Source organism: Cygnus atratus, chromosome 10 (genome assembly GCF_013377495.2).
Source record: "Cygnus atratus isolate AKBS03 ecotype Queensland, Australia chromosome 10, CAtr_DNAZoo_HiC_assembly, whole genome shotgun sequence".
Classification (NCBI taxonomy): Eukaryota; Metazoa; Chordata; class Aves; order Anseriformes; family Anatidae; genus Cygnus; species Cygnus atratus.
In genome coordinates, this window is record NC_066371.1 from 10,576,755 (window position 1) to 10,601,840 (window position 25,086).

The 25,086-nt window shown below is 39.8% G+C and overlaps 1 protein-coding gene across 1 annotated transcript in view; it reads right to left on the bottom strand.

The window, feature by feature from the left end:
- Positions 1 to 5,830: 5,830 nt before the first annotated feature.
- LOC118248033 (netrin-4-like) overlaps positions 5,831 to 25,086 on the bottom strand; it is a 51,483-nt gene continuing 32,227 nt past the window's right edge. Inside the window, exons 4-10 of the mRNA XM_035546589.1 lie at positions 23,432 to 23,558; positions 22,708 to 22,896; positions 15,229 to 15,442; positions 14,256 to 14,392; positions 13,178 to 13,246; positions 11,910 to 12,080; positions 5,831 to 10,006 (exon numbers count right to left, since the gene is read on the bottom strand). Coding sequence (XP_035402482.1) covers positions 9,870 to 10,006; positions 11,910 to 12,080; positions 13,178 to 13,246; positions 14,256 to 14,392; positions 15,229 to 15,442; positions 22,708 to 22,896; positions 23,432 to 23,558 — 1,044 coding nt within the window. The 3' untranslated portion in view covers positions 5,831 to 9,869. The remainder of the gene's footprint in view (positions 10,007 to 11,909; positions 12,081 to 13,177; positions 13,247 to 14,255; positions 14,393 to 15,228; positions 15,443 to 22,707; positions 22,897 to 23,431; positions 23,559 to 25,086) is intronic.

Here is a 25,086-nt window from a genome sequence, read left to right on the forward strand (position 1 = left end):
GTGAAAGCTCTTTTTTGTTTGTTTTGGTTTTTTGTTGTTGTTGTTTTTTGTTTTGTTTTTAAACTAATGCTGCTTGTATTGGAAAGATTCTTCCGCATTGCAAGGATGAGACTTGGAATCAATTTGTGTGTTGTGAAGATCATTTGCTGCTTTATTTCTCTCCAAGCAAGAAGGTGTAAAAAATGTAAAGCATTTGTAGTAGCTGTAGTTGACTGGATCATGAACCAGCACTACAGAGGACCTGAAGAGCTAGTAAACTATGTGAGAATTAGTATAGAGGTACAAATAATTTAATAGTAATTCACTATAGTTTAATACCTATGGATAAGGGAATGCTGCATTGTTTTTCTCACATAGCAAAACGTAGGCTCTGAGGATGATAGTACAGAACAAATTTTACTAGTGCCTTTCAGTAAGTGTTCCTTGCAGGTTTCCTCCATGTGTTAACTAAAGCATAAAAAGCGTGCAGTAAGACTAATAATGTTTAAACACTTGCCTCTCTCTGTGTGCAGTAGTCTTGAGTGCTCAGCAACATTGCTTCCTCACAGTGTTTTAGTATCTTGTTTGCAGAAGTTATTTCAATGTTAGTAGTGATGTTTCTGAATGTTTGAGGGGAATTTCTGTTAAATTTTAAGGTCTGCATGAACTGCTTATATTTCAGTATTGCCATTGGATCCTCAAAAAAAGAGAAGAGGGAATTGAGTCGCTGACAACTCAGTTCTGGGGGGATGGACAGCAGGTACTCAGCATCTCTGCTTTTAAAAGAGACAAGGTGTGACAGAGCTTCTCAGCGTGACTCTTTCATGCACAGGAAGACAAATGCCAAGTTAACCTGAGTAAATAGGCACAAAAGCAGCAGTGATAAACCTTGGCACATAGGCAGTTGGACCATGAACATGAAATGTTAGGCAATCAGATAAACACTGGGCACCAAATACAAAAAAAGTCACATGCACCTGAGCTTTTGGTTGTTCAAATGGAAATCCAATGCGTTATTTGTGACGGAGCAGTAGCAGTTTGTGAAGGGGTGCTCTGTTCTAAGACCTGTTTGTTTGTCTTGGATTTTTCCTGCTCTGCTTTTCTTTCCCACGTTGCCTCAATGCTCTACAGGTTTTGGATTTAACCTCTGTAACAAGTGTTTATAGCATCTGCATACAAAACATAAAATGTAAGAATGCTGGTGCCACAGTAGTTAGGATCCAGAAGCTATATGGACAGAGGGAATTTACAGCATATAATCTAACGTATTTGAAGGATTGTTTAGGGTGGAGTTGTTTCTGTTTGAGCCTGCTGTGGCTTGGTAACCTGTTGTGCTAGTTGTGGTACAAATACAGTGTAATGTGTAAGGGCTTTGTACTAGAAGCTTTGAAAACCTCTGTGTAATGTGTTTGAGATGTTTTGAGAAAGGGACTCAGCTGTCATCCTCAAGACATCTGTGTGGAAATTCATTTTCTTTTCCCCCTCTCCCTGTCAAATTAGAAAGTGTCATCATTTCGCTGCATTCGTGTTCTGGATAAGCCCTTAGAAGTGGAAACATTTCTTTGGTCTTTCTCACCTGCCCCCTCTTTTTTATTTTTTTTAAACTAGTTTCTCATCTAGTTTAACTGGATGATAAAACGATCGCTCGTAGTATGTGGCAAACTTGTGAAGTAAACAGATGAATGGAAGTTGTCTTCTTGTTGTCTGAATACAAAACGTGTAGCTGTCTAATGCTGTCATGTTCTAATGCGTTTCTTATTTGCTGTATAAATAATGTTTGGGTTCTCTGTCTGCCATCAGTGAGCTATCAGATCTTGGATGTGATTTATATATTTCTGAGAAATTGCTTGCATGGAGTTACTTTCCAATGATATTCATGCTTTACCAGGTACTCCTATGCATCAGGTCAAAAGTAATCATTGGGAGGGAAGGAAAGGTTTCAGTATGAAAGAACTGATCTTTATTTAATTCTGTGCCTTTCTGTTGTTCTCTATCTTAAAAAAAAAATCACAAAAACACTCAAGTGTCAAGTATCAAGAAATGCTGATTAGCGTTTAGCTGGAAGGAACTGTTAGCAAGACATGAAGTACTTCTAGACGTGATAGAACATGGTTTTAATGCCAACTGTTTAGTCCAGACAGTTACGTGCAAATGTAATCCTAGTTGGATTTTATCCATTTAACTGATTTTTGTCATTGCTCCTAAAATACTGCCTTGTACAGTATTAGTGTGTAATGCTTCACATCCTTGTAATTCCAGACTTAGTGCAGGGGTGAAACAAGCTGTAATTCTGAAGGCTGGGTAGGGCTGCTGTTAGTCACTTGGAACCCATGTATGATGCAGGCCACAAATTCATATAATCTGTGGTAACTTGCATGTTAGGATGGGGTTGTTCCTACAGTCAACTTAACCTTTAATTAATGGAGAAAGTGTCACATCTTTTGATGATAAAGATTCTGTAAAACTTGCCTATTATTAGCAAATATTTTAACATACTGTATGTTCTAAAATATAGTTCTTGAAACAATTATTAAAATTAGTTACAAGTGTATTTCCAGAACGTTTTAAAATTATCTGCTGATTATCTTTTTTTCTTTTGCTATACAGCCTACTTCCATTTCAAAGACCTGGCATTAATTTGTGCTTAGTAACCTTCCTAGAGATATGACCTTGATTCAGATGTGAAAATGACCTTTATTTGCCTTCTTCCCTGCACTAGGTAGGAATGTCGTACACAAGGGTATCAAGAGGGAGATGTATATCTTACAGTTTATTTTAAGGATCGTTACATCTGGGAATCTGGCAGGGCTGTGTTGGAAACAAGATCTAGATTCTATCCAGTTCTTACTGAGAACGTCCTTGTTAAACCTTACAGCAATGTCTCCTGTTCATCTAAGGCACTTATCTGATCACATGTCAATGAATCTCTTTGAGGAAAGTTGTTATCTAAATAGGTAGAACCTACTTTCTTATTCCTAGGGAAGAAAAAAGGATAGTATATACTTCTTAGACTCTTGTTTTACTTCTCATTAAAATTCTGTTAGTGTCGTACATCGTAGAGAAGCTACCAGCAGTTTGTCATTTATTCTTCATCAGCTCTGTTCATTGGACATGACTTCATTTTGTAGAACAGCACTAGCCTGCCTGCAGTTAGTTGTTTTTTTTTTTTTAACTGCTTTTAACCCCTCTGGAGCTGATTGTTTGCTAGTAATACTGAGAACTTATGAGAAAAATCCCCCCCAGTAAAGGAAGGGTGAAAAAGTACAGCAATAATTGTAACACCAATGTTATAATTCTTTCCCAGTAATGTCAAACAGTACCTAGTATTGTTCATTTATCAGTGTTAGGCTATTTGAAATGCAAACTGTGTAATTTGGTATCAAATTCATAGCCAGAGCATGAAGTTCTGTAGGCTTGAAATGGTAAGATGTTAGGGGTTTTTGTGCTCTTCACTGTAGACTAATTTTGACTGCTAGGGAAGATGACTGGAGTTCTAGTTCTGTAGCTAAGCATGGAAGAAGAAGAAGCTTGTCTCTCAAATACTGATGTATCTTGGTGCTATGAAGACCAAGAAATAATGTCAAAGACTGCTAAAATAGTGTGAAGTATTGGTAAATGTAATATGTAACTGCTTTGAAAATGCTGTGCATCGGCCAGTGGTTCAAGCTGGAAAGGCCTTTTCAGGCGTTCAGATCCACTGAAAGGAGCCCCACGCAACACTGAAATGCTTGGAATGCTGCTTAATTTTCTGCCATTTGCTAATTTAATTGAAATCATTAAACAATAGACCTTTTGTCCTCCTTGTTATGGGGACTGCAGTAACTGTTGCTTCTTGATATACAAAAACTGATTATTTTTTTTTTCAATTCAAAGAAAATAAACTTGAGGTGACAGGTTTCCCCCAGTAGTGTCAGAGGTAGAATGTACGGCAGTGGCTGCCTAATGTAGGGCTGTGATTTTCTCCTGTCTGCTGCTGACTTTACTTTCCTCAGGAATCCTTGGACATTTTATTTTTTTGTGCTTCCTCTAGTGAATTCTGTGCTCTTAGCATAAGCTATGGTCAGCAGTCAGAGCCTGAATGGAGATACAATCTCTAAATCAATAACAAATGCATTTTGTAAAAAAAATTTAGAGATAACACATTACAGACTAGTCTTGATGAATTAGTGCGCAGACCATTCATGAAGGCCCTGTTATAGCCAAAACAAAGAGCACAGGAAGATTTGTAATGATTGCACATTGCAGATTAACCCGGATGCCACAATGCTTTGAAGGGTCGTAGGATTTGCTGTACCAGATCTGATGACAGGTCCTATTGATTTGTTTGTTTCTGAAAGTGGCAAGTCCTTTATGCTTCCTAAGAGGGTGAAAGCATCCTCTCAAAATACTCTTACTCCTTTCACAGGGTGCTGTATGAGAGAGGGGTATTGGATTTCTGCATCTGTTTCCAGTGCTTTTTCTTGCTGTTACCATGCTGTTTCCACGCTGTTCCTTTTCCTTTTTATGTTGTCCCCTTCTCATATACTCCCAAATATTATTACTGCTTTCTTTTCATCCCTCTTCCACTGCAGCCAGTCACCTTTCTCCTTACAGATGCTTCGTTCCCTTCTTTGGCCCAAGGGGCCATCACTTCTTTCTCCTTGAGATACAAAGAGCCTAAAAATGACCTAAGTTGGATACAGCTGATACTGTTCTGATTTGGGACTGCATTGCACGGGACAAGCAAGGGTTGGCAGAATTTGATAGTTGGGTTCAGTGCTTGTAGTTTGCATTTCCAATGCTGTACATGAAGCTTCTGATTCAGAATTAGTTCTGTTTATAACCATTGTTTTTATAGTAGGAATGTGTACACGTGTTGTTAACATGTGATTTTCTCATAAGGAGCCATATTATGAATGAATTGGAGTTAGTATTTTCAGAGCTAGACTTAGAATTTTTGAAATACAGAAGAGCCGCAGTCCTGAGAATCTGAGCTACCAGAATCTGTATTGTATATTGTCCCTCTACATTGGTACCATGTAGCAGCTTTATGTCAGGTGTAGTGCTGCCATGACAACGTAACCCAATGCTGGACAATCTCCTAAAACAAAATTTTAATTCAGGACTCAGACCTGTGCGTTTAAAAATGGTACATCATGGCTTTCTCATCACAAGCTGCAAGACAAAAGTGTGATGGCAATATTCATCACATCATTACTGTATGAAGAAAGAAAGTTAGGCCTCAGAGGTACAGTTTTACAGTATATTGAAGAGTAAGTTCAACTACAACAAAATGTTGCAAAGGTAAGTCTCTGTTAACTTGTTGGGTTTGGTTTTAAGCATGGGGACCAACACAAGCAGCCTTCTAAGTGCTGAGCATTTATAGGTAAGGCATTTTCCACATACCAAAAATACCTATTTTCATCCCTTGCATCCCACAAATCAAAGGAATGTGCAAAGGAATAGTTAAGGACCTGGTAAGTATCTTTTTAGACCTCAAACTTGTAAAATTTCATGTATGTGTTTTAATGGGGAATTAAATACCTACAAGTACCTGCATGTAAGGTTTTGCAGCATTGAATTGCAATCAGTTATTGGATTAGCATAAATTAACAGCATTTGTTCTGTGTTTAATCTGTACATTTTCATACAAAATGGACATTTTTTTCACAAGTTAGTAGAAAAATAACATCATGGTTGCCTTATTGGCTAGATGCTTTTCTCCATTTGCCTGACTATGCCTGACTGTTGAAGCAAAAGCCTGATGTCTGTAATGCGTGTGGTTTATTAATTTAAAAAGAACTAATGTGCATGTGGTTTGAGGATTGTGTGGTTTAAAATTTTAAAAATAGATCCCAAACCTCACATCAGTGTAAATGTTTTGAGTATTTTTAATTGAAATTTGAAGTACAAAAAAGAATGTGCTGTAACACTTAACAAATAACACACTAACTCTTCCAGGTTTGGGGGGTTCTTCAGAGAGCACATCAGATGAATTATATTAATTCAAAGAAAACTTACATCAAGCAGCATGGAAAAATCATGAGACACAGTAAACACTACAGAGAAAACTTGTTCTTTATAGCAGTGAGCCATTTTCCAAAGAGCACTGCACAAGGGTATGCATAGATACATTTTCCTTAGCTGCTTGCCAGGAGCAGAAGAGGAAGAAGCATTAGTAATGATATGTTACTACGTTGGAGTTAAGGCTGTGCACTCGCAATAGCCATTTAATGAACTAATTTGATGCTTTGGGGTCCATGTTGCAAGAGTAACCATGTGTTAATGGCTACACATGCTGCACAGCTGCTAGAGAGCTATTTTGACCAGCAATACCAAGTTTGCTGCTGTGGAAACTTAAATGTGCTTCTCCTTCAAGCAATTGCCCGCACTATTACAAATTTTCCACAGCTTTCCAGATTTGTCTTGTGGGTAAATGCTTTTATTTAATCCTTATGCAGGATTTCCAAGTGATGCATTATTGCTACTGCTTGGTATGTGATTGCTACTGCTCCTGAGCCACCTTATCCATTTGGGTGTTGTAGGGTTGTTCATGGGGACATCTTGTAAGGTGGGTGCTAGTAATGAAAGAAGCTGTCCAACCACTTCTGTATTGGGCAAATACATCTTCTTTTCCACGTTAGTGCTATTTATATTACTGTGCCACCTATGACAGATGGGCACAAAGAGGATCACAAGATATTTGACATTGAACACAGATCTACAAAACAATTCCTCTTGGAAAGAGAGATCTTCTGTGGTAGGGTTTTGGTTTTTTTTTGTTAATTTACTGTGCCATGACCATGTGTACTTGTTCCGAGAAATATGTAACAGCTCCTGCTAGGAAAACAGTTGTCATCTTGCCCTGTCTCGTGCTCATCTTTTCAGATACCAATACGAAAATAACTTTTTTTTTTTCCTTTTCTGAGTCACATAATGATCACTTAAACTTTCTCATCAGTACCTTAAGCAGTAACCGTTCTAACTTGATTTCTGCAGTTCATGTTGACTAATTTTCAATGCTTATTTTCAGATAGACTGCTTGGATTTTAACACTGCAGAACAAATAGATTGCATGTGCTAGTCTGAGTTGGAACTTTATTCTTTGATTTTTCTTCTGTTAATTCAGATACCAGATCAGCAGACAGAGACATCAATAAAACGTCAACTTGCAGTGTTGACTCACCCTCATATGCTTTCATTTTGTATTTTGAAATTAAGTTCCATACTTATGGAATACCTGTTACTGTACGGAGCAAAGCGATTAAACAAGAACTAGTAGTTGGAATAAAATGTGCGTTGTTTCTAACTAATGGAGGGAATTACACTTAATTATACAGCTATGAGCAAATAAATTAGAGATTCAAAAAAAGGGAAACTAGGAAAATAAATTGGTTGAATGTTTTTAGGGTCACCCCCCCCACCATCTCACATGCTTTACATAACCCTCTAAAATGTGTGTGTATGGATATCACCCATTTTTGAGATATTTGAAGTGTGATATATTGATGGCTATCTTTGCACACAGCAGTGCTTGCAGTATGGTAGTCATTAATCGCTGTATTACAGTAGGTCCTAAGAGAACATGCTGGGGTATGAATATTTGCGTTACAGATGGTATTTCTCCTAGCAGTTGCTGGAAATACTTGTGAATGACCCTGTAACAAATAATTTTCGCCCACAGAAGGAACTATGCAGCTGTTTACTCTCTCCACAAAACCATCCATCTGGCACAAAAATTGAAACATGGAATTTTACTTTAATACAATACTGACTGTAAACCAAAGTGGAATATGATCACTGGTAAATGGGATGCCCCGCAGGTAAAATGACCTGTGTTGAAAAGCATGTTCCTTAACTTAGTTATAAACCTTCACTTGATTTTCATTTATACTGAGAGGCCCTTTGAGAACAGACTGTAAATTAATGTGCACATCTTTATTGCTACTTGGAAGGAAGATCGTCAATCTTTTTGTGCAGACAGCCTGAAGACTATAAAGAAAGCAGTTGTTATGCTTTAACTTCTATAAGCTTAATATAAATTAAGCCAAATATCCTTGTTAAAATGTGTTCTATTGCATTAATTAAATGGCTTGTTGGAGATGCCATATAGTTGGATACCACTTTAGCAACAACAAATAAATAGAAGGGAAGAGGAAAATCAATGGCAATGGAGAAGGGGAGCACTTGGAAAGGAAGGGGAAGAAACACTATTTATGCACAGTTGGGAGAAAAGCAGTGCTTTCATTTTGTAAATATCTGCCTGTCATCCATTTCCAAATGACCTGAAGATTTTTCAGCTGTTCAACCAATACAAAGTTAAAAGGAAAACAGTGACAAATGGAATTAATGAAGCTGATTTTTTCAGGTTCTCAGTGATAAAGAGAACAAACTGATGGCCTGAATGTAGCCTGGAACAGACATCCTTGTGCATTAGCTTAAGGTTTTCCTAGCTACTCCATGCACCGCTCAAGGAGTGCTAAATTAAGATATCTCCTCTTTCTTGAGAGCCCAAGTTGTAGACATGGAGCAGAAATATGCAGAAGTGGCACTTGTAACTACCTGGAAGTACAGACCGATCCATTATAATTTCTGCTTTACTTAACGAGGGAAGGCATTCCAATGAGCTTCATTTGCTCATGAGTCCCCTGTCCCACGGACAGAGTCTAGAATTACACTTTCCTCAAAATGCTTTGTTAGGGAACAATTTAAGTAGCTACCTCTCCCTTCCTATGGAGAAAGGTAAAAGAGATTTAGAAAGAATGCTTTTGCAGAACAAAACTACTACCTAGAGTGCAGGTGTTAACCTCCCCTATGTTTTTGTGGGGGGACACAATCCTCAGGTGCGATGGGAAGGCAGCCTAAGATCAGATCTTAACCTCAAGTATGACCAAGAGAAATAAAGCAGAATGAAAGCACTAAGTGCAAATCAAATGGCAGTGGTCTTGAGCACAGCTCGAATAGCCAGGTTGCTCTCACAGTACCACATCTCTCTCATAGCTACCTCATCTAAAACACAGTCCAGCCAACCCATTTACCTCCGCCTACCTCTGCAGCTTCTGTAGAATTACAAATTCAGCAGTAGAGCAGCTGATGTTCTTCACTTGTTTTGGCTCTTTCCTAGCGTAAGGCTTTTTGGTGGTAATCATTGTGAAACCTTTGTGTGGTGTTACAGACACAAGTACTACAGGAAAGAGCAAAATGACCTTGGAGAGCAAGAGTTGGATTTGGAATCAAGTTACTTTTTGCAGCAGGCCTCATCACTAAGCACTGATGATAGCAATGTACATCTATAGAGCCTTGTCCGATCTAAGTCCCATGTTAGTTTCTGTTCAGCAGTGTGATAATATTGTCCTCTAGAAAGCAGCATGTTATATTGGCATAACAACCGTTTGATGGTAAATAAAAATATCTGAGCTCTTTTAAGTAATTGTTATGTTTGACATACTTGACTACTATTATGCCACTTGTAAAGCTGAAAGAAATTGCTGCCTGTTAGTGGTCACTTATATAAAGAAAACTACACCCCAGTAATGAATGCAATATGTAAGCAGCTTATACATGCTAATATCAGGCTCTGACTTGAAGTATGGAAACACTAATCCATGTCTTCAGTTTGGCCTTGTAAAATGATTCTCTGGATACGTGGAATCAGGCTCAAATTAAAAACTGATTTGCAACCTAAGTATGATGCACTAGTTCATTTTGTGTGATAAGGCTGTGCATTGCTGGAAAAAAACGGTCAGATCCCAAAGTTTTCTGTCTAGGGAAATGAAAGGAGAAAGGGTGGTGAGCCTGCCTTCATTACTTCAGCTAGGAGCACAATGAATGGAAACATACAAACTACCTAAACCTTTCACTGCAGTGTTATTAAAAGGCAAAGTTCATCACTGTGAGTTTTGAAGCAGAAGTTACTTGCACCCAGTTCGAAGAATATCTGCTACTTGTTTTCCCAAATGTGCTTTCCAGGGTTTTACCAAGCTGTTCATGTTCACAAGAAGTTTGCTGGTCCTAGAGTCTTCCTGGCCTGCTATAAGGTAGTCAGTACCTAGTTTGGAGGAGGAAAAAAAAAAAAAAATGAACTAAGAAGAACTAAGAAGAAAGTAAGACTAAACACAGAATTTCTCGATTTCTTAATGATCTGGCATGTGGTATTGTGGCATTTTAGCTTCATGCAGTTTTTATATCCCAGCTTGTGCACGTGCAGGCTTACCTATATAGATACCTTTGTGGGCATGTTGTCAGTGCTGACTCCTGGACACTCAGGTTAAACATCGTACAAATATGTGCAGAAATTAGACTTACAAATTGATTTAGTTCCAGTGGATTTACCACTTGCAAATTCACTACCTCAGTGTGCAGGTGACCAGTTTTGAGTCTGATCTCTGACCTTTGTTTTAAGCCAGTGTAACTCTGTATGCTTCAGTAGCATTACTTCTGGTCTGTATAGGTATAATGAGTAGCAGAATTAAATTATTATATATGATAATAGTAAGCCAGACTTCCTAGACCTATAACCTTAAGATACAGGTATGAGGGCCTCAAAGAAGAAGGTCTGTGAACAAGCAGATAACTGCACATGCAGACTAGTAACAAGTACCACTGAAAATCATGTCCCTGACTTAGTAGATAGATAAGCACTCTGTGTTTTATGAACTGTGGCAATTAAAATTCCCTTGTTGATCAGAACTTGGAGGAAACAAGAGGAACCCACTGCAAATTATGTGCGGGGCTGGATATTTTGGTTTTGTAGTATTATTAATAGATGTGCGGAACATGGACTGCACATGTGTATTTTCTGGTTTTGAAAGTGCCAGAATACGCTATGCACGACTAGATTTGGACTGGCAGTTTATGATCTTTTATTTTCAGCAGCCTCTATGTGGAGGTGTTCAGGGAAGAAAAGTGTTTTAAAGTCATACACCCAGAATAAGTTTTGTATGTTTGCTGTTTTCTGTTTGTTTAATTTTACTTGTTATTGTAAAATTTTGTGCTGGCTGTTTGATCTTAGCTGAGATTTGTACATCCATCCTGATGGAAGGCAGACAACCTTTTTATATCCACCCACTTAACTTCCAAAGAGCAATTCTTTGGGTTCCATCTGTGGAACGAAACTTTTTGGAGTAAAGACAAGAAGGAACTCAGAGTCGAAACTCTTGGCAACAGAAAGACCACATTGTCAGTGTTCTGGAGAGAAACAAAATAAACACAATTACTGAAGTGCCTGAGAGAGGCTGCATGCGGGCTGGCTGGTGGGCAGCCTAAAGGGCCGGATTAATCTGCGTGCCCTGTGCAGCTCAGCTGGCGTGGCTGTTCAGTATGACAGCCATGTGTTCTTCTGCCACAGCAATCCACGCTTCCTTCTCGCAGTTAGGAGACTCCACAGCAATTCAGACCTCAGGAAACAGAACCATCAGGCATTCATGGCAGGATAAGAGGGCTAACATGCAGTGGTGGGGCACCCTAATAGGTGATCATTCAGTTACTGTCTCTCACAGATGTTTAAGGAACTGTTACTCAAAAAACTCAGAATTGCCACCACTGTTTACAGGGGAAGCAAGCTGTGGGCTGGAGTAGCTGCACTGCTCATACAGTAGCTGTTGAAGGTAGTTTAAGTCTAGCTCCTGTCCAGTGGATAAAGGTTCAACTTACTGCCTCCTAGCACACCCACCACAAGGAAGTGTGGTTTGGCTTTGAGTGTTTAAACCTGGAGTGCCTTAGAGCTGTCCCTTTTCTTAATAGTCCACAGAAAGGAATAGGTTTACTCTGCTTTACGTACCTGGAACTGCTTTACCACAATTGGTTTTGATCTCTGTCAGTCTCACACTCCATGAATTTCTTCTTTTCAGGGAGTTATTCCCAATTTGCAGCAGTGCAGATATAGAGTGTGAGACTGATGAACATCTGAGTGTGACCCCACAGAACAAGTACTATAAGCATTTTGTCCTTACCAGGATTGAGAATGGGACAGGTACACCCCCTGTTGGTCCAGGATTCGGGGTAAATGCTTCTGTTGCTCCGAGCAATTTTCACTTTGCCTGATTTCAGGATCTTCTTCACTTTCACAACAACTTCTGCATGTGTCCCTTTGTCATGAGCTGATAGGATTCTTGCTTTTATCACTGCCAGAAAACATCAAGATAAGACCAACAATGAATTTCTAAGTGATGTAACACCTTGGAAGAAGACATGAAAAAAACTGAAGTTTTACAGAAGGTGTGTTCCACAGCATTCATAGTTCCTTCTAAATGAGTTTGGAGAAGGAAAACTGGATTTTTCTGTTGAATTAGCTGATCCTTTCACCATGTTATTTATCAACTACTCTTTAATAGGCTGCTGTCAAACACCTGGAACTCATAGTAAAGCACTTGTGTGTAGACAGAGGAAGGGTGTAAAAACTGATCAGCTGTTAACAGTCTGATAGAAGCACACTGATTCTTTGCCTTATATTTGACAGTTTGAAAACTTGTGTTGAATTTGTGTAGCTTTAACTCTGACCTTTCAAAAGTCATGTCCTGTGGGAAGGGACTGTCTCTTCCACAGTAAGGAAGTCAAGAAGTTTCCTGTGAGGCTGTAGGCATGTCACATGGTGAAATTCCATGATTGCACAACAAACCAGAAAAAGTATTTTTGTTTTGTGGTCTAACATCTGGTTGCCATGATAAATTTCTGCTCCTTCAACTTAGTAGGATCCATAACTTTTTGGCAGAGTAGTCTCATCCAGATAGGCCCCACAAGCAGGCTTTGTTGTGTCATGACACAAACACATCAAACCTTTGAATCTCAAAGCTTTCCTTTCTTCATGTGATGGCATAAACCAGGTGTTCATAACCCACAGTATTAAATACATTCTCGGTAAGCAAGCATGGCCACGTGAGCCTGCACAATGAGTGCAAAAGTAATGGCAGTTTAGATGCAAGGCTTTTATCGTTTATTCTTGATCTAGAGGTCAGCCATTCTGCAGACTTCAAATCGTAGCGCTCCGGCTGCAAAAACTGAAGGTGGAAAGGAGACACCAAGGAACCTGGTATGAAACAGGCTATTCACTGATCAGCTCTGATCAGAAGTTGGACGTGTCACTGGACAAAAAGGGCAGAAGAAATCCTACCTCTTATTTCATGACTTTGCCAGTTCTGTAATTCTTCCCTGCTATCAGCTAATAATACACATAGAAAACATAGTGAAAGTATCATACCTTGAGGACACGTCATCTACTTACCATAAGCATATTTCATTTGGCAGAAGTCAGTGACACTTCCAAGCACCTTCTCTTTGCACACACACTTTTCTAGCAGGAAAACCACAGAACACAAGGTGTTGGAGAAGAGCCAGGACATGAGAGAGGAAAGAAAAGCAAATGCTATTCAGTTATAAATTTAGATGTATGTAACTTCTATAATCTGGGTGGACCTGAAGTTTGAGAGTGAACTCAGTTATTTGCAAATCTGTTACTTGTTAGATGATACAGTAATTGGTCTGATATCAGTACTGTTGAGTAAAATGAGGCCCTCATGGGGCCTATTATATAGATAATAAACTGATATTTAATAGAGTTTTTTTGGATCCAGGTATAAATCAAGTAAGTAAAAATACATTTTATTCAATCACATAAGCTAAGAAATGCTGAACTTTGCTGTTATTAAGGCAATATTCCTCTCAGGGGAAGTCTTGATATGCAACAGGTGGCACTGTTACCTCTGGGCCTTACAAAGTCGTTGATGCTACTAAGTGCTGACTTTCACATTTGGCAAGCAAAACTGACAACAGTTAAAGTATTAAAGGCTCCACCTCATTCCATAAGCTTGCGTCATTAGCTGGATAAAGTATAATTCTTTGCTTTCTCTTTTGAGCTGTTGTGCCATGAGGAATTCCTTATTCTTAAAATCATTTGAGTGCCACCCCAGAGGTGGCTGCATTTCAGTGACAGCTGACACGATATTTTTACAAATAGCATCTGAAGTTGTGGGAAACTGAATAAATACTTGAGAAGGAGCTGTGCAAATTCATAAGCATTGTGACTATAATTAGGATCACAAATGGGGAGTGTTTTTTCACACAATCTTAATTATGTCTCATCAGTTTCCAAAAACAAAGTGCTAGAAAAAACTAGAGCCTTGTTTGGAAAATAACAATGTAGGTATAATAATAATCAACGATAGTTCAAATCAGCAGATGTTGCCAGCAGATGGGGGACAGATTGGAGCTAGAGATGAGTAGGTGAATTTAAGTAGGGGTGGAGAGAAGAAAGAGCTTGCACTGAGGGAAGCTTCCAGCTGTTCCCAGACTCTGGGCTGTACCTGGGTGCCTCAGGGCAGAGAATCCCTGCTCGTGATCATTCCATTTCCACTCATCTTCACTCTCATTAGTTGGTGTTTGCACAAGGTCAGGGATTCGTCCCCCAATGGGGATATTAAAGAATGGCTCATTGTCATAGCTGGAAGGGAACAAAAAAGAGAAGACTTGGTTAGGACACAAGAAGGGGGGAAGCAAGTGTTTGTAGCATGTAGCTGCATCCAGACAGGTAAACTTTCTCTCCAGGTTGGGAGTGTAAATAAGTGCAAGACTTTATGCCATACAGAGAAACAACAAGATCTAGGCTTTTATTTAGGCCTCAGCAGTGCTGCTGACTTAATATTTTTAAGAAATAACTGTGCATTGAGCCTTCCTTGCCTTTTTTTTTTTTGAGGTTAGTTTTGGTTTTGTTGGTTTTTTATTTTGTTTATTTTTACTGAACCAAGTGACTCAAAGTTAGTGGTCACTTGCTGGCATCACTATGATCTAAGGACACCTGCAGAACCAATAATGCTGCAGCCAGCCAGCAAGCAAGCCGTGGGATTTCTGTACTGAGATTAAAGCATGTTTGGGGTGCAGATGCCTGTCTTCCAGAAACAAAAAGGGAGACCTTGTAACTTTTTACCCTGGGCACAGAGGAAAGGCAAGCTCTCCAGACTCTTCCATTTATTTCCAAGGCAAATAGGTGCATTTAGAAATGCTGTACAGACTACTTTGGTGCGGTGGACTTGCCTATTACTGCCAAAGTCATCATTTCTAATTCGCCTTGGATAATACAATGGATTTACATGTGTGCCAGCCACCAAATGGAATCCAAGAGACATTTTATGACTTACAGCCACCTTTTCAAACCACGTGCATCCCCTGGTCCCCTCCAGCAACCTCCATTTACTGTCATCACTGCACTATTTCAGCTAAACTTTGTTTCATTTTTACAGAATCCCATCTCAAAGCGAACCCAAACAAGGGCTTCTTTACCCATTGAAACAGTTTCCAGTATGCTGGTCGCAGTCTCTGGCACAGTCACAAGGACGACAGCCATTCTCTCCAAAGCCCCAGTAGCCCATGAGACATCTATCGCAGTTGGGGCCCGCCACACCTGGCTTGCAGTAGCAGAATCCCGTCTTGGGGTGGCATCGCCAGCTTCTGCTGAAAGTTGCGTTGGCTGAACCCATTGGCTGGCAGGAGCAAGCTATGGAAATACGGTAAGAGGTGACTGAGATGATGTGTCCAGGGGTCATCTGGTTAAGTGACATTTTTGCAAGGCTTGGTAGACCCCTTCCCTCTTCCTGATGCTCAGCAGTTTTACATCAGAACGATGCAGGTAACCATTGCATTGTCAGCCTGTGCTTGCAATACTCTTTTTAACTCATTAAACACAGCAAAACAAATCCAACCAAGACTCATGTATGTGAAAGTAAATTCTTTCCTGCTCCACAAGTCTGGAACATACAAGGTTTTGAAGCAGTGGCAGGAGGCCTCCACTGTGTGTTCAATTTTCAAGTGGCTTTCAGGTGATTCACAGAAAGATTCACTAACATGGATATGGTCTCAAATGACAGCTACTGCCTGCATATATTTCATCTTTCCTATGAAGGAAACAGCACAAAACTAGTGTTTCTTCTGGGGCTAGATGTGGCTTATGCAGGTGGTTCAGATGACCTGAAATATTTCAATTTCTGCCTCCAAGAAGTCCACAAATTTCCTTCACTGTGAATTCTAAGGGATGTCTCACCATGCAGTACTGTAGGTGTGGGGGGAAGCTGATTAAATTTATTGTCCAAATACACAAACAGTCTTCTTGAAAGAAAAGGTGACAGAATGGGAGAGGATCTCTAAACTCACTAGACGTACTTCATATATAGCTGAAGAGCAATACAAGGAAAAAATAAAAGATCTTCAATGCTATTGCATGTTTGACACCAGCCTTAGCAACTCAAGACAACATAGCAGTAGTTACATCTCCTGTGGGCCACTCTGCCTTCAAATACTACAAATAGCCATAGTCCCATGCCACCAGTATATTTCCAAGGTGACAGCATAAGGGAGTGAGACGGAAAGTCATATCTATATCTATCTATCTAGTGTTGCAAAGCCAGGCTCAGTTGACTTCTTCTCATCAGGGAAGAGGCAAGTTGAAATGGTTAAGCCTTGTGCCAACAGCTCTGCATAGGTAAAATAAAAGCAATAAACATACCCACCCATTTTGATATTCAAACAAATTAGATTAAAAGGAGAACTAATCTGAACTTTTATATTAACAAAGCAGTGTGCCCTGGCTTTTGCTTGTAGCAGAGACTGAGAAGTAAATGCATCACTACATCATCCATCTGGAAAAGGGGAGAAATGAAAGTCTTATGGCTAAGACCTGCTTTAACAGAGATTTTCGGTTAAATGTTGGACACCCAAGGTGTTTGGATAGCTTCGATCAGGGGCCAGCCTTTTGGATGGTTATCTGAACCAAACATGATCTCCAAAGCTTTTGAAGTTTGCCCATCGTTGCTACTAATCAAACTACTTTTCTTCATGAGCTCACAGATAGTAGAACAAATGAATGCTCTGATTCCACACGTCATTTTCCAAGGGGCGGGGGAGTATATGACTACAAAGAGTGTTAACTGTAGCAAGTGCAGATTCACTTTCATCTGCAACCTCACATTTGATGCTCAAGAAAAAACATCTTCCAAAAACAGTGTGAGAAAAAGGATGAGCAGTTTTGTTTAATAGGCATTTTTCTTATGATCTGCTTACTACATAAGTATTTTTTTCACCACGCCCTGTGTTCTTTATGCCAGTATTTTTAATAATATTATTACACTCTGCTGTAGACAGATCTCAGTCAGTTGTTTTCAAGGGACATTAGCACAATAGCCTAAGGACAGAAAATAAGCGTGCTGTCATGGGCAATGTACTCAACACAATGAGCTGGTAGGCGAATGGCAGCCGGCTCGCCTGTTTGCCACAAAGCAGTCTTGACTTTGGGAGCAAACCCAGGGATTTTGCTGTCAGTTCTGGAGAGCAGGTGTAACAACGAAGCGCTCATTAGCATTGACAGTTTCAAAGACAAGTTCTGATTTGTCGCTGCTCAACTTGAATTACTTTTGCTCAGATTTTTGCAGGGCTGACTACATCATCCTAAAAAACAAGACATTTAGTTCCATCCGCCACTGAAAAAAAATGGATGCCTTAGATTTGGGGATAAGGAGCAGAAACACATGCTTTCTTTAATACAGGTTGTCTGAGGTTGACAAGAAGTCAGAGGTTGCCAACATCTATGTTGGCTTGAATCCAGGTTTCTGATTTCATTCTAGTATCTCTGTAGATAGGATCTACAGTTTTCACCTGAAATTCCTCATACTTCTGCAACTTCTGGATCTGTCTTCATTCCTATTTTACTTCCAGTTTTCATGTTTTATCAGTGAGGGTCACATAACAGATGGGTATATCCTTAACATCATTAGCCTCCCTATTACCAAGTCTAGATTCTGATTCAAGACGAGGCCTTCTCCCAGCCTATCCCTAAGGGAAAGTATTGCAGGACAGTGAATGACAGCATTGACAACTGATAAGGAGGTAGAAAAAAAGCATGTTTTTTGTTGCTGTTGTCTTGTTTGTTTGGTTTTGAGTTTGTTTCTTAATTTATTTCAGGACTGCAGTTGAGGAAAACTGATGTTCCCAAATGAACTGTGAGGCATATTTCCCAATTAGAAACATGGACAGCCTTCTGGAGGATCAGAGAGCAAGCTGGATCAATAAACGTACAACACTTTCAGATGAGTTATACAAGTGGCTTGCAAATGCTTTACTCGGTCTATGTTTATTTAGCATTTCAGCTTGGGTGTGTACATTGTCTGGCTTACAGAGTGTTATGGCCAAATTGCAGTTATGCATCTAAGGAAACTCCCCAAATAAGAGCTCACTTGCCACATGCTGAAGGGGCAGTTGTTGATGACTGGGTTTTATCTGCTTAACAGTATCACAGATTTGAAAATAAACCTCATAATTAAAGGAACAGAAAAGCAAGTTTCCAAAACCTCATCCTTTTACATTTCCCAATATTTAACAAAGAACCTTCCCCTGCTGAGTTTTGCTTCTTTCCTCTTGGCAAACCCTCGTCTTCTCTTTATCCACCTCCCTGTCTAACAAAACATAAGCCAGCATGACAATGGCCCTGTTTGTCAAAGGCATCATCAATTATGTTAGGGACGGTGTGCGGACAGTTCTGGCCCAGAGATGGCTGGTTTGTATAGGTTTTCCCCTTGACAGCAGCGTAATGAAAAACGCTTCACTGTATATTAGCAGCATCCTCTTGGCTTTTACTCTCCTAAGTTTTTTGTCACTCTACTGGATGTAACATACTGTAAAAGAGGGAGACAAGGAATAAAAAAAATGAATTATTCATACAACAGTCTCCACTCAAGTCCTCAATAAATCTGTCTGCCCTCAGCACAGCTGTCTTCTCCATGTAATTAGACACAGATGTAAAATGTAATATGGGTTGCAACAGTGTGGTCCCACATTATAGGAAAATAGCAAGAGGTCCAAGTAGTTCAGTGGACTTTGAGGCATCTCCCCTTAAACTTCTGTCTAGTTACACTGCAGAATATATAGTTGTGAGCAGACTGGCTATTTGATGAAAAACAGGCAACAACACCTTTTGAATCTGAAATATATACATGTGCATCTTTTGAGCATATGACGACCAAGTCAGAGCAATTTTTAAAGCATGTCAGATGCAGGGATTGACTCAACCAATGATGCTTCTTAACTGAAGGCAATAAGATAGACAGCTGTGTGTGTGGCCGGGGCTGATTAAGACAGACTGAACCAAGATGTGATCAGGCCTTTGTGATATCACAATTAAAAGTTTACTCCCTCTGTGCAGAAGTAAAAGGAAGAGCAGCAGAGCTTTTCAGAGTGTGTGTGCATGTGCGTCTGGTCACATTTTAATTTTCAACCCTTGTGCTTAGAGTAGAAAGCTTGTTTTCCTGGAGAGCCTTTCTAATGGGTCTACATGCCTGCATTTTTTTTTAAGCTAAGCAAAGTGTGAGTACAAAAGATGGTGCCATTTCAGAAGGATCCTTTAAGCCTCCAAATAAGCCACAGGAAAGAGCCAAGGATACTGCAGCTTTTCTAACCATTGGTTAGGAAACGATTAAATTTATGAGTCAAAGCTCTCATACAAATCTATATTCAAACTGCTTAATCCTGTGTTGTCACCCCCAATAACAAGCAGGTGTCCCAGGCTTGGCTCTGGGACTTTTCTCATGCCTTCCTTTTTCTTTCTTTCTTTTTAAATTTAATAAATCTAAACAGTGTTGAAACAAGTCTCTGTACATGACCTGGCTCTCATTCATCCCCAGCTGCAAGGAAGAAGAGAAGCAAAGGGATCAGAGGCAGGCTGTCTCTGCAGATGAAAAGGGATAGCAGATTCACACTTACATGTCAAACTTCAACAGATTTTTTTTTTTTTCCAAGGGAATGTCTTTGCAGTCTCATACTGGAGGGTCAGCAAAGGGTGGTTTGGATAGTGCCAGGACATCCAATTGTTATACACCTTTTTTTTTTCCTAGCAGTGATTAAGAGACAATGCTGTTCATTATTATGACTAATGCTTAAAGACTTTCTGGGCCTGGGCAGCGTCCTGTTCACTTTCTGGGAGCCTGAGGGGGCTGCCACAGCTGAACCTAGACTTTGCTCTGGATGGCAGAGCACTCTTCAAGCGTGCTTTCTCAAAGGGATTAGCACAGCATTTCATTCAGCTTTTTCATCAGATTTCCTTTCCCAGCTCAGTATCCACTGTACACATGGGTCAAGTTTTGATCTCCCATGGAGATTTTTCTTCTCTGATTTCAAAATGGGAAGCTGAGGACCAGGTTGCTCTCACCAAAATAATCCATTCAGTCTGATGTGTGCAGTTTATTACTGCTTTTCAGCATTTGCCCAGCAGGTGGGTTATTTAGTGTTGTTTGCCTGGTACTGTTTGCATGGTTTTCTCAAAGTGAGTTGATGAGGTCCCTTCCAACCTCAACTATTCTGTGATTCTGTGAAGTGGTACATGTAAATCCTCACCTTCTGGTCCAGAATTGGCAGCTCTTCAATTTATGATCAGCAGGCTGAGAAAAAAAATGTACCTGATCTAATTGTTGCTTTTAGTACTTTTTAACAAGTAACCAGAGTTTTTAGGGTCATACAACCTGAACAATTTACTCATACCACACCAGATTACACTTAATAGCAATGCAGGTCTTGCAACATAAAGGATGGAGAAGATGGTCTCTGTCTTACAATCTGCATGAGGTCTGATTCTAGTCTGATTAATTATATCTGGAATACCCCTTCTTTTTCCACACAAGTACAAGCATCATGCACACACCAGTCTACTGGAGTCGATGCTCTCAAGAGTGAAATGCATGCCCTTCTCTTATACCTTAATATGGCAAGCATTCATGCACGACTTTACATGCCTGTGAAAGGTCTCATTGACTTCAGTTATGCACAGATAAAGTCAGGTTTACTTATTGGTGTTAATGCTTGGTCAAACCTGTTCGATTCATCTCAACCAACAGAAACTGTAGTGCAGGCTAGTGATCCAGAATACCTCTTAAGTCAGGGAAAAGAAATAGATACCCTTTAGAGGGCAATTCAGTTCATCTATCACAGGCGTCTATGTTGGAACGCAATAAATCATCCCCTGGACATCCTACTGCTTCTGCACTGACTGTACAGGGAGTATGGAAAAGACATAACTTTCAGGTGGCAAGAGTGGAATGGCAGCAATCTAGGCTTGATTGCACAAGGCAGAGTGGAAACAATTGCATTTGGGGGCCTTCTGCTGGCAGCAGCATGTTCCCAGGTGAAAAGAATGTTATTGTGCTTGATTGGCATGATAGGAATAAAGTTCTTTCAGCATGATAAATTTCAGCTTATCCCTCTGAATAGATTTTCTTTTGCTATGCAGGAGGTACTACAAGGCTTGTAACGGGACCAGACAAAAGATGCAGAGGTAGAGTCAAGGTCTGATTTCACCCAGGCAGACTGTTCTAGGGTTTCCACACAGGTAGGCTCTATTTTCAAACAATTTTTTTTCCTCTGCTTCTCTCCAGTGCACCTTGATTTTACTGGTTATCTAATATTACACATAACATTGCTTACTACACCTTCACCCTGCTGTTGTATACCAGTGTTCATACACAAATACTTTCAGATGCCATAAGACTGAAAACTAATCTTCTGGCATAAAGATGTATCCCCATTACAAACATGTCCCTGTAGAAAATCTGCGCCAAATAAAAATAGGACTGAAGAGAGACCACTGTAGAACACTATGGGATACAGAGTAAATTAGGTAAACTCACCCTAACCCTGTCTGTTGATCAGTTTTCTTTGGAAATTATGAAATCAAAGAGAAAGAGTCATGTGGAAGCAGTCTGTGCTGCCACTAATTGGGAAGATATTCCAGTGGAAAGCGTACAAAAGACCAGAAGCATAGTATGTGCTGTTCACAGAAAGTTTAAGCAATATCACAGGACATTAGTCCCAGGGAGAGAAGTGTTTAAGAGAAATCTTGATGAAGGCCATCAAAGTGTTAGGAAAGCTTCAAAGGCATATGCTGCCAACAGACATGAGTATAGATGACAGAGGCCAAAGTTCTCCATGCTGGCAACCGATGTCTGAGTTGAAGGGAAGACTATCCAAAGGGAGAATCAAAATGACATACATTGTTGAAAATAGCATCCTCCCAAATAGATGCCAGATGGAATAAGAGGCGTGAAGCTTGGCAGAATACTCAGAGAACATCTACAGTAAGTAAGGGAGATTTGGGCTTGTACTGGCTATGTTCCAGACTGTCTGGGTGCAAACTACCTTGATCCAGAGGTTATACATGCATGTTAGTGCCTCTGTATGAGAGTTACTTCCTAACACATCCTGCTGAAGTGTTAATGAGGCAATTAATTTGAGCAGAACACCCCATAATACAGCTGTAGAATTCAGAGATAAGACTGTGAGCTCTGATTCATCTGTTCCCATATGGATATGCACCTCCTGTAGCCGTTATCATATACATTTATGTTCACAGATGTTGCACAATCAAATGGAATTTAACAAAATCTTACACATAAGCCCATAGTCTTAAGAGAGATGCAGGAAAAAGTTAAATGAAATGTGCCTCAAGTGAAAAACAGAATCACATTATTTTGAATGCAAGCACAAGAGGAATGTACCTTTTGCCAGGATGTAATGATTTTGGAGAACTATAGCAGTTGGCAGAAAAAAATAAATTGTGACGCCATAGGGGAATAGACACAAAAAATCAGGAAAATTACCTTTGATCAGAAAACTGGAGTCTAGGAACAAAATACAAAGAAAGGATAGTAATACTTCCATAGTAGTTGATTCTTTCAACAGGCTTCCACCACTCATTTATCTTCACTGGATATAACAGTAATCACTTACGTTTGCAGACCTCTGTAGAAGACATGGGTTTCCCTTTATCTCGGTAATACCCTGGTTTGCACCTTTGACACCGATGTCCCTCTGTGTTATGCTTGCAGTTGTCACAGACTCCACCACTGCGTTTTCCTGATGCCAGCCAAACACTCAGATCAAAATGGCAGCTGTCAGCATGGTTGTGACAGCGACACTCTGATGGGAAACAGGGAAATGTACTTCAGGCTTATCCAATAGGCACGACATGCTATTTAAATAGTATCATTTTCCTACTGTGAATCATAGAGGAAATATCTGAATACAACACATTTCCTCTGCTTGCAATCCTTGATTTTCATTTAAAAAAAAAAAATCAAAATTGCAACACAGAGAACACCCAAGAAGCTTGGGTGGTTGCAAGTTGTGTCATATTCTCACAGTAAAACAAACCAATCTGATGGTATCGTAAGCCTTACACAAAACCCTAGAACGCTAAAATGCAGGAGGGGAATATAAGTGTGGGCAAAAAGATTTCCGCCTTGTGAATTCCACTTTCCAATAGCCCAAATGCATCAGCTGCAGTAAAACAATAAGCATACTGAAATATTCCATCAAGGACCAGCAACTTATCACCATTTCTGTAATGGCACCATTAATGTGAATTGATGACGCCTCAGCTAGAGAACTTTGCCTGCTGTCATTGTCAGTGCTCAACCTGAAGCCCTGGATCAGTAAACCCCCTCCCACTTACTTCTGCATTCATTTGGTGCCCCTGTTTTTCCATCTCCTGGCTTCCAAGGCTGATCGTTGTATAGTGGTGCACATTTCTCACAGTGGTCCCCTGCTGTGTTGTGTCTGCACACACACTTCCCATGGACCTGTCAGGAAGGAGAACACAGTTACAAGCATTAACACAGTGTAGTGCCCAACAGCCTCATGAAGATCTGGGACTTCTGCACAGCTCTCCCACAGCTGCCTGACTCTGTTAAGAAACCCACAGAGCCTGGAGCATACATGTAGCTTCATCTCTTCACAAGTGGATTTTTCTTTTATCTTGTAGTTTAAACACACATGACAACAATTTAACCCTTCTGCTGGCTATTTCACTTCTATGGACAATGGACAGAGGCCAGACTGTTTAAACTATGTGAATAAATGCAGCTTATTTTAACTGATAAATTCAGGATAAGAGCATGCAAAAAGCCAGAGCAGGTTGTCACCTCCAGACAGTGTCAAATACAGTCTTGGTTAGCAGAACTGAGTCACAGGAGAACAGAACACAGCCTAACTGAGGGTGTTGGACCCCGTCGTATTTGGTACTAACAGTGATCTGGAAGATGGTAATTAAATCATCATGAATTACTAAAATATAAATTGTTAGAAAAACAAGCAAGTAATCCAGGACCTCCCAGCACAGTTAAAAATTGAGCAAAAATAATTGTGAAACCTGGAAAAATACCAGTCAGCAGACCCACAGAGAAACAATCCAAACCACATGTTCTACGAGGACAGCACAGATGCTGAAATAGACCTAGGTACAATAGGCACCAATTTACCAGCCTACATGTGAATATGCAAAGAACAGATGATCAGGAATGACCCAGTTAAACTTTGGACTGGGTAAGGAAAAGCACTGTGATTCTAAGTAGAGAGGAAATAGTTATTTATTGTTCAGTTGTGAAAAAACTGTACCTCCACTACTGGTTTCAGTTCTGACCATATTGTTACCAGATAATGAGAAACTAGAAGATGTTCAACAGAAACTGGTGTGGATGAAGAACAGAGTTGATCTACAGGAACTAAACATATGAACCTACCTAAGCAAGGAAACAGAAGTTCACAAAATATTTGAAGGGGAAACAGTGAAGTGACAAAAAGTCTTGACTAGAGATGGCTGAGTACTGTAGTTTCCTCTGTGACTATTTGCTTGAAAAGTTATCTGAAGAAAGATCTTGCTTCCTCTGTACTTACCTGCTTTCAGTGGAATACAATAATTTAATTTTACTCATGAAAATATTTTAATACATATCAGTTTTGAAATCAGGTATTCACGCTAGAAACTTGATATTAGAAACTGGGCGAGTCCAACCTTCAAATGGAAAGGTACTATTGAAATTAGTTTCACACACAATAATAATAACCAGGTCCACTACAGGTGCATGAGATTCTATAATTGAACTATCTCCAAAAAGTGCTTTACACATTTGTTGTTATTGTTGTTAATTTATTAAGAAAAGATTGCAATATGTTTGCAATGCCTCAGAGAAAGGCCTCTGAGAAATTATTTGAGGAAAGGTGGAACCATAGGTCTTGTTCCTTGCCCACCACAAAAGAAGCTGTCAATTACTGGCATGTATTTCACATGGAGGGAGACACTTGTTCTACAGTAGCAAATGAAATCTGGGA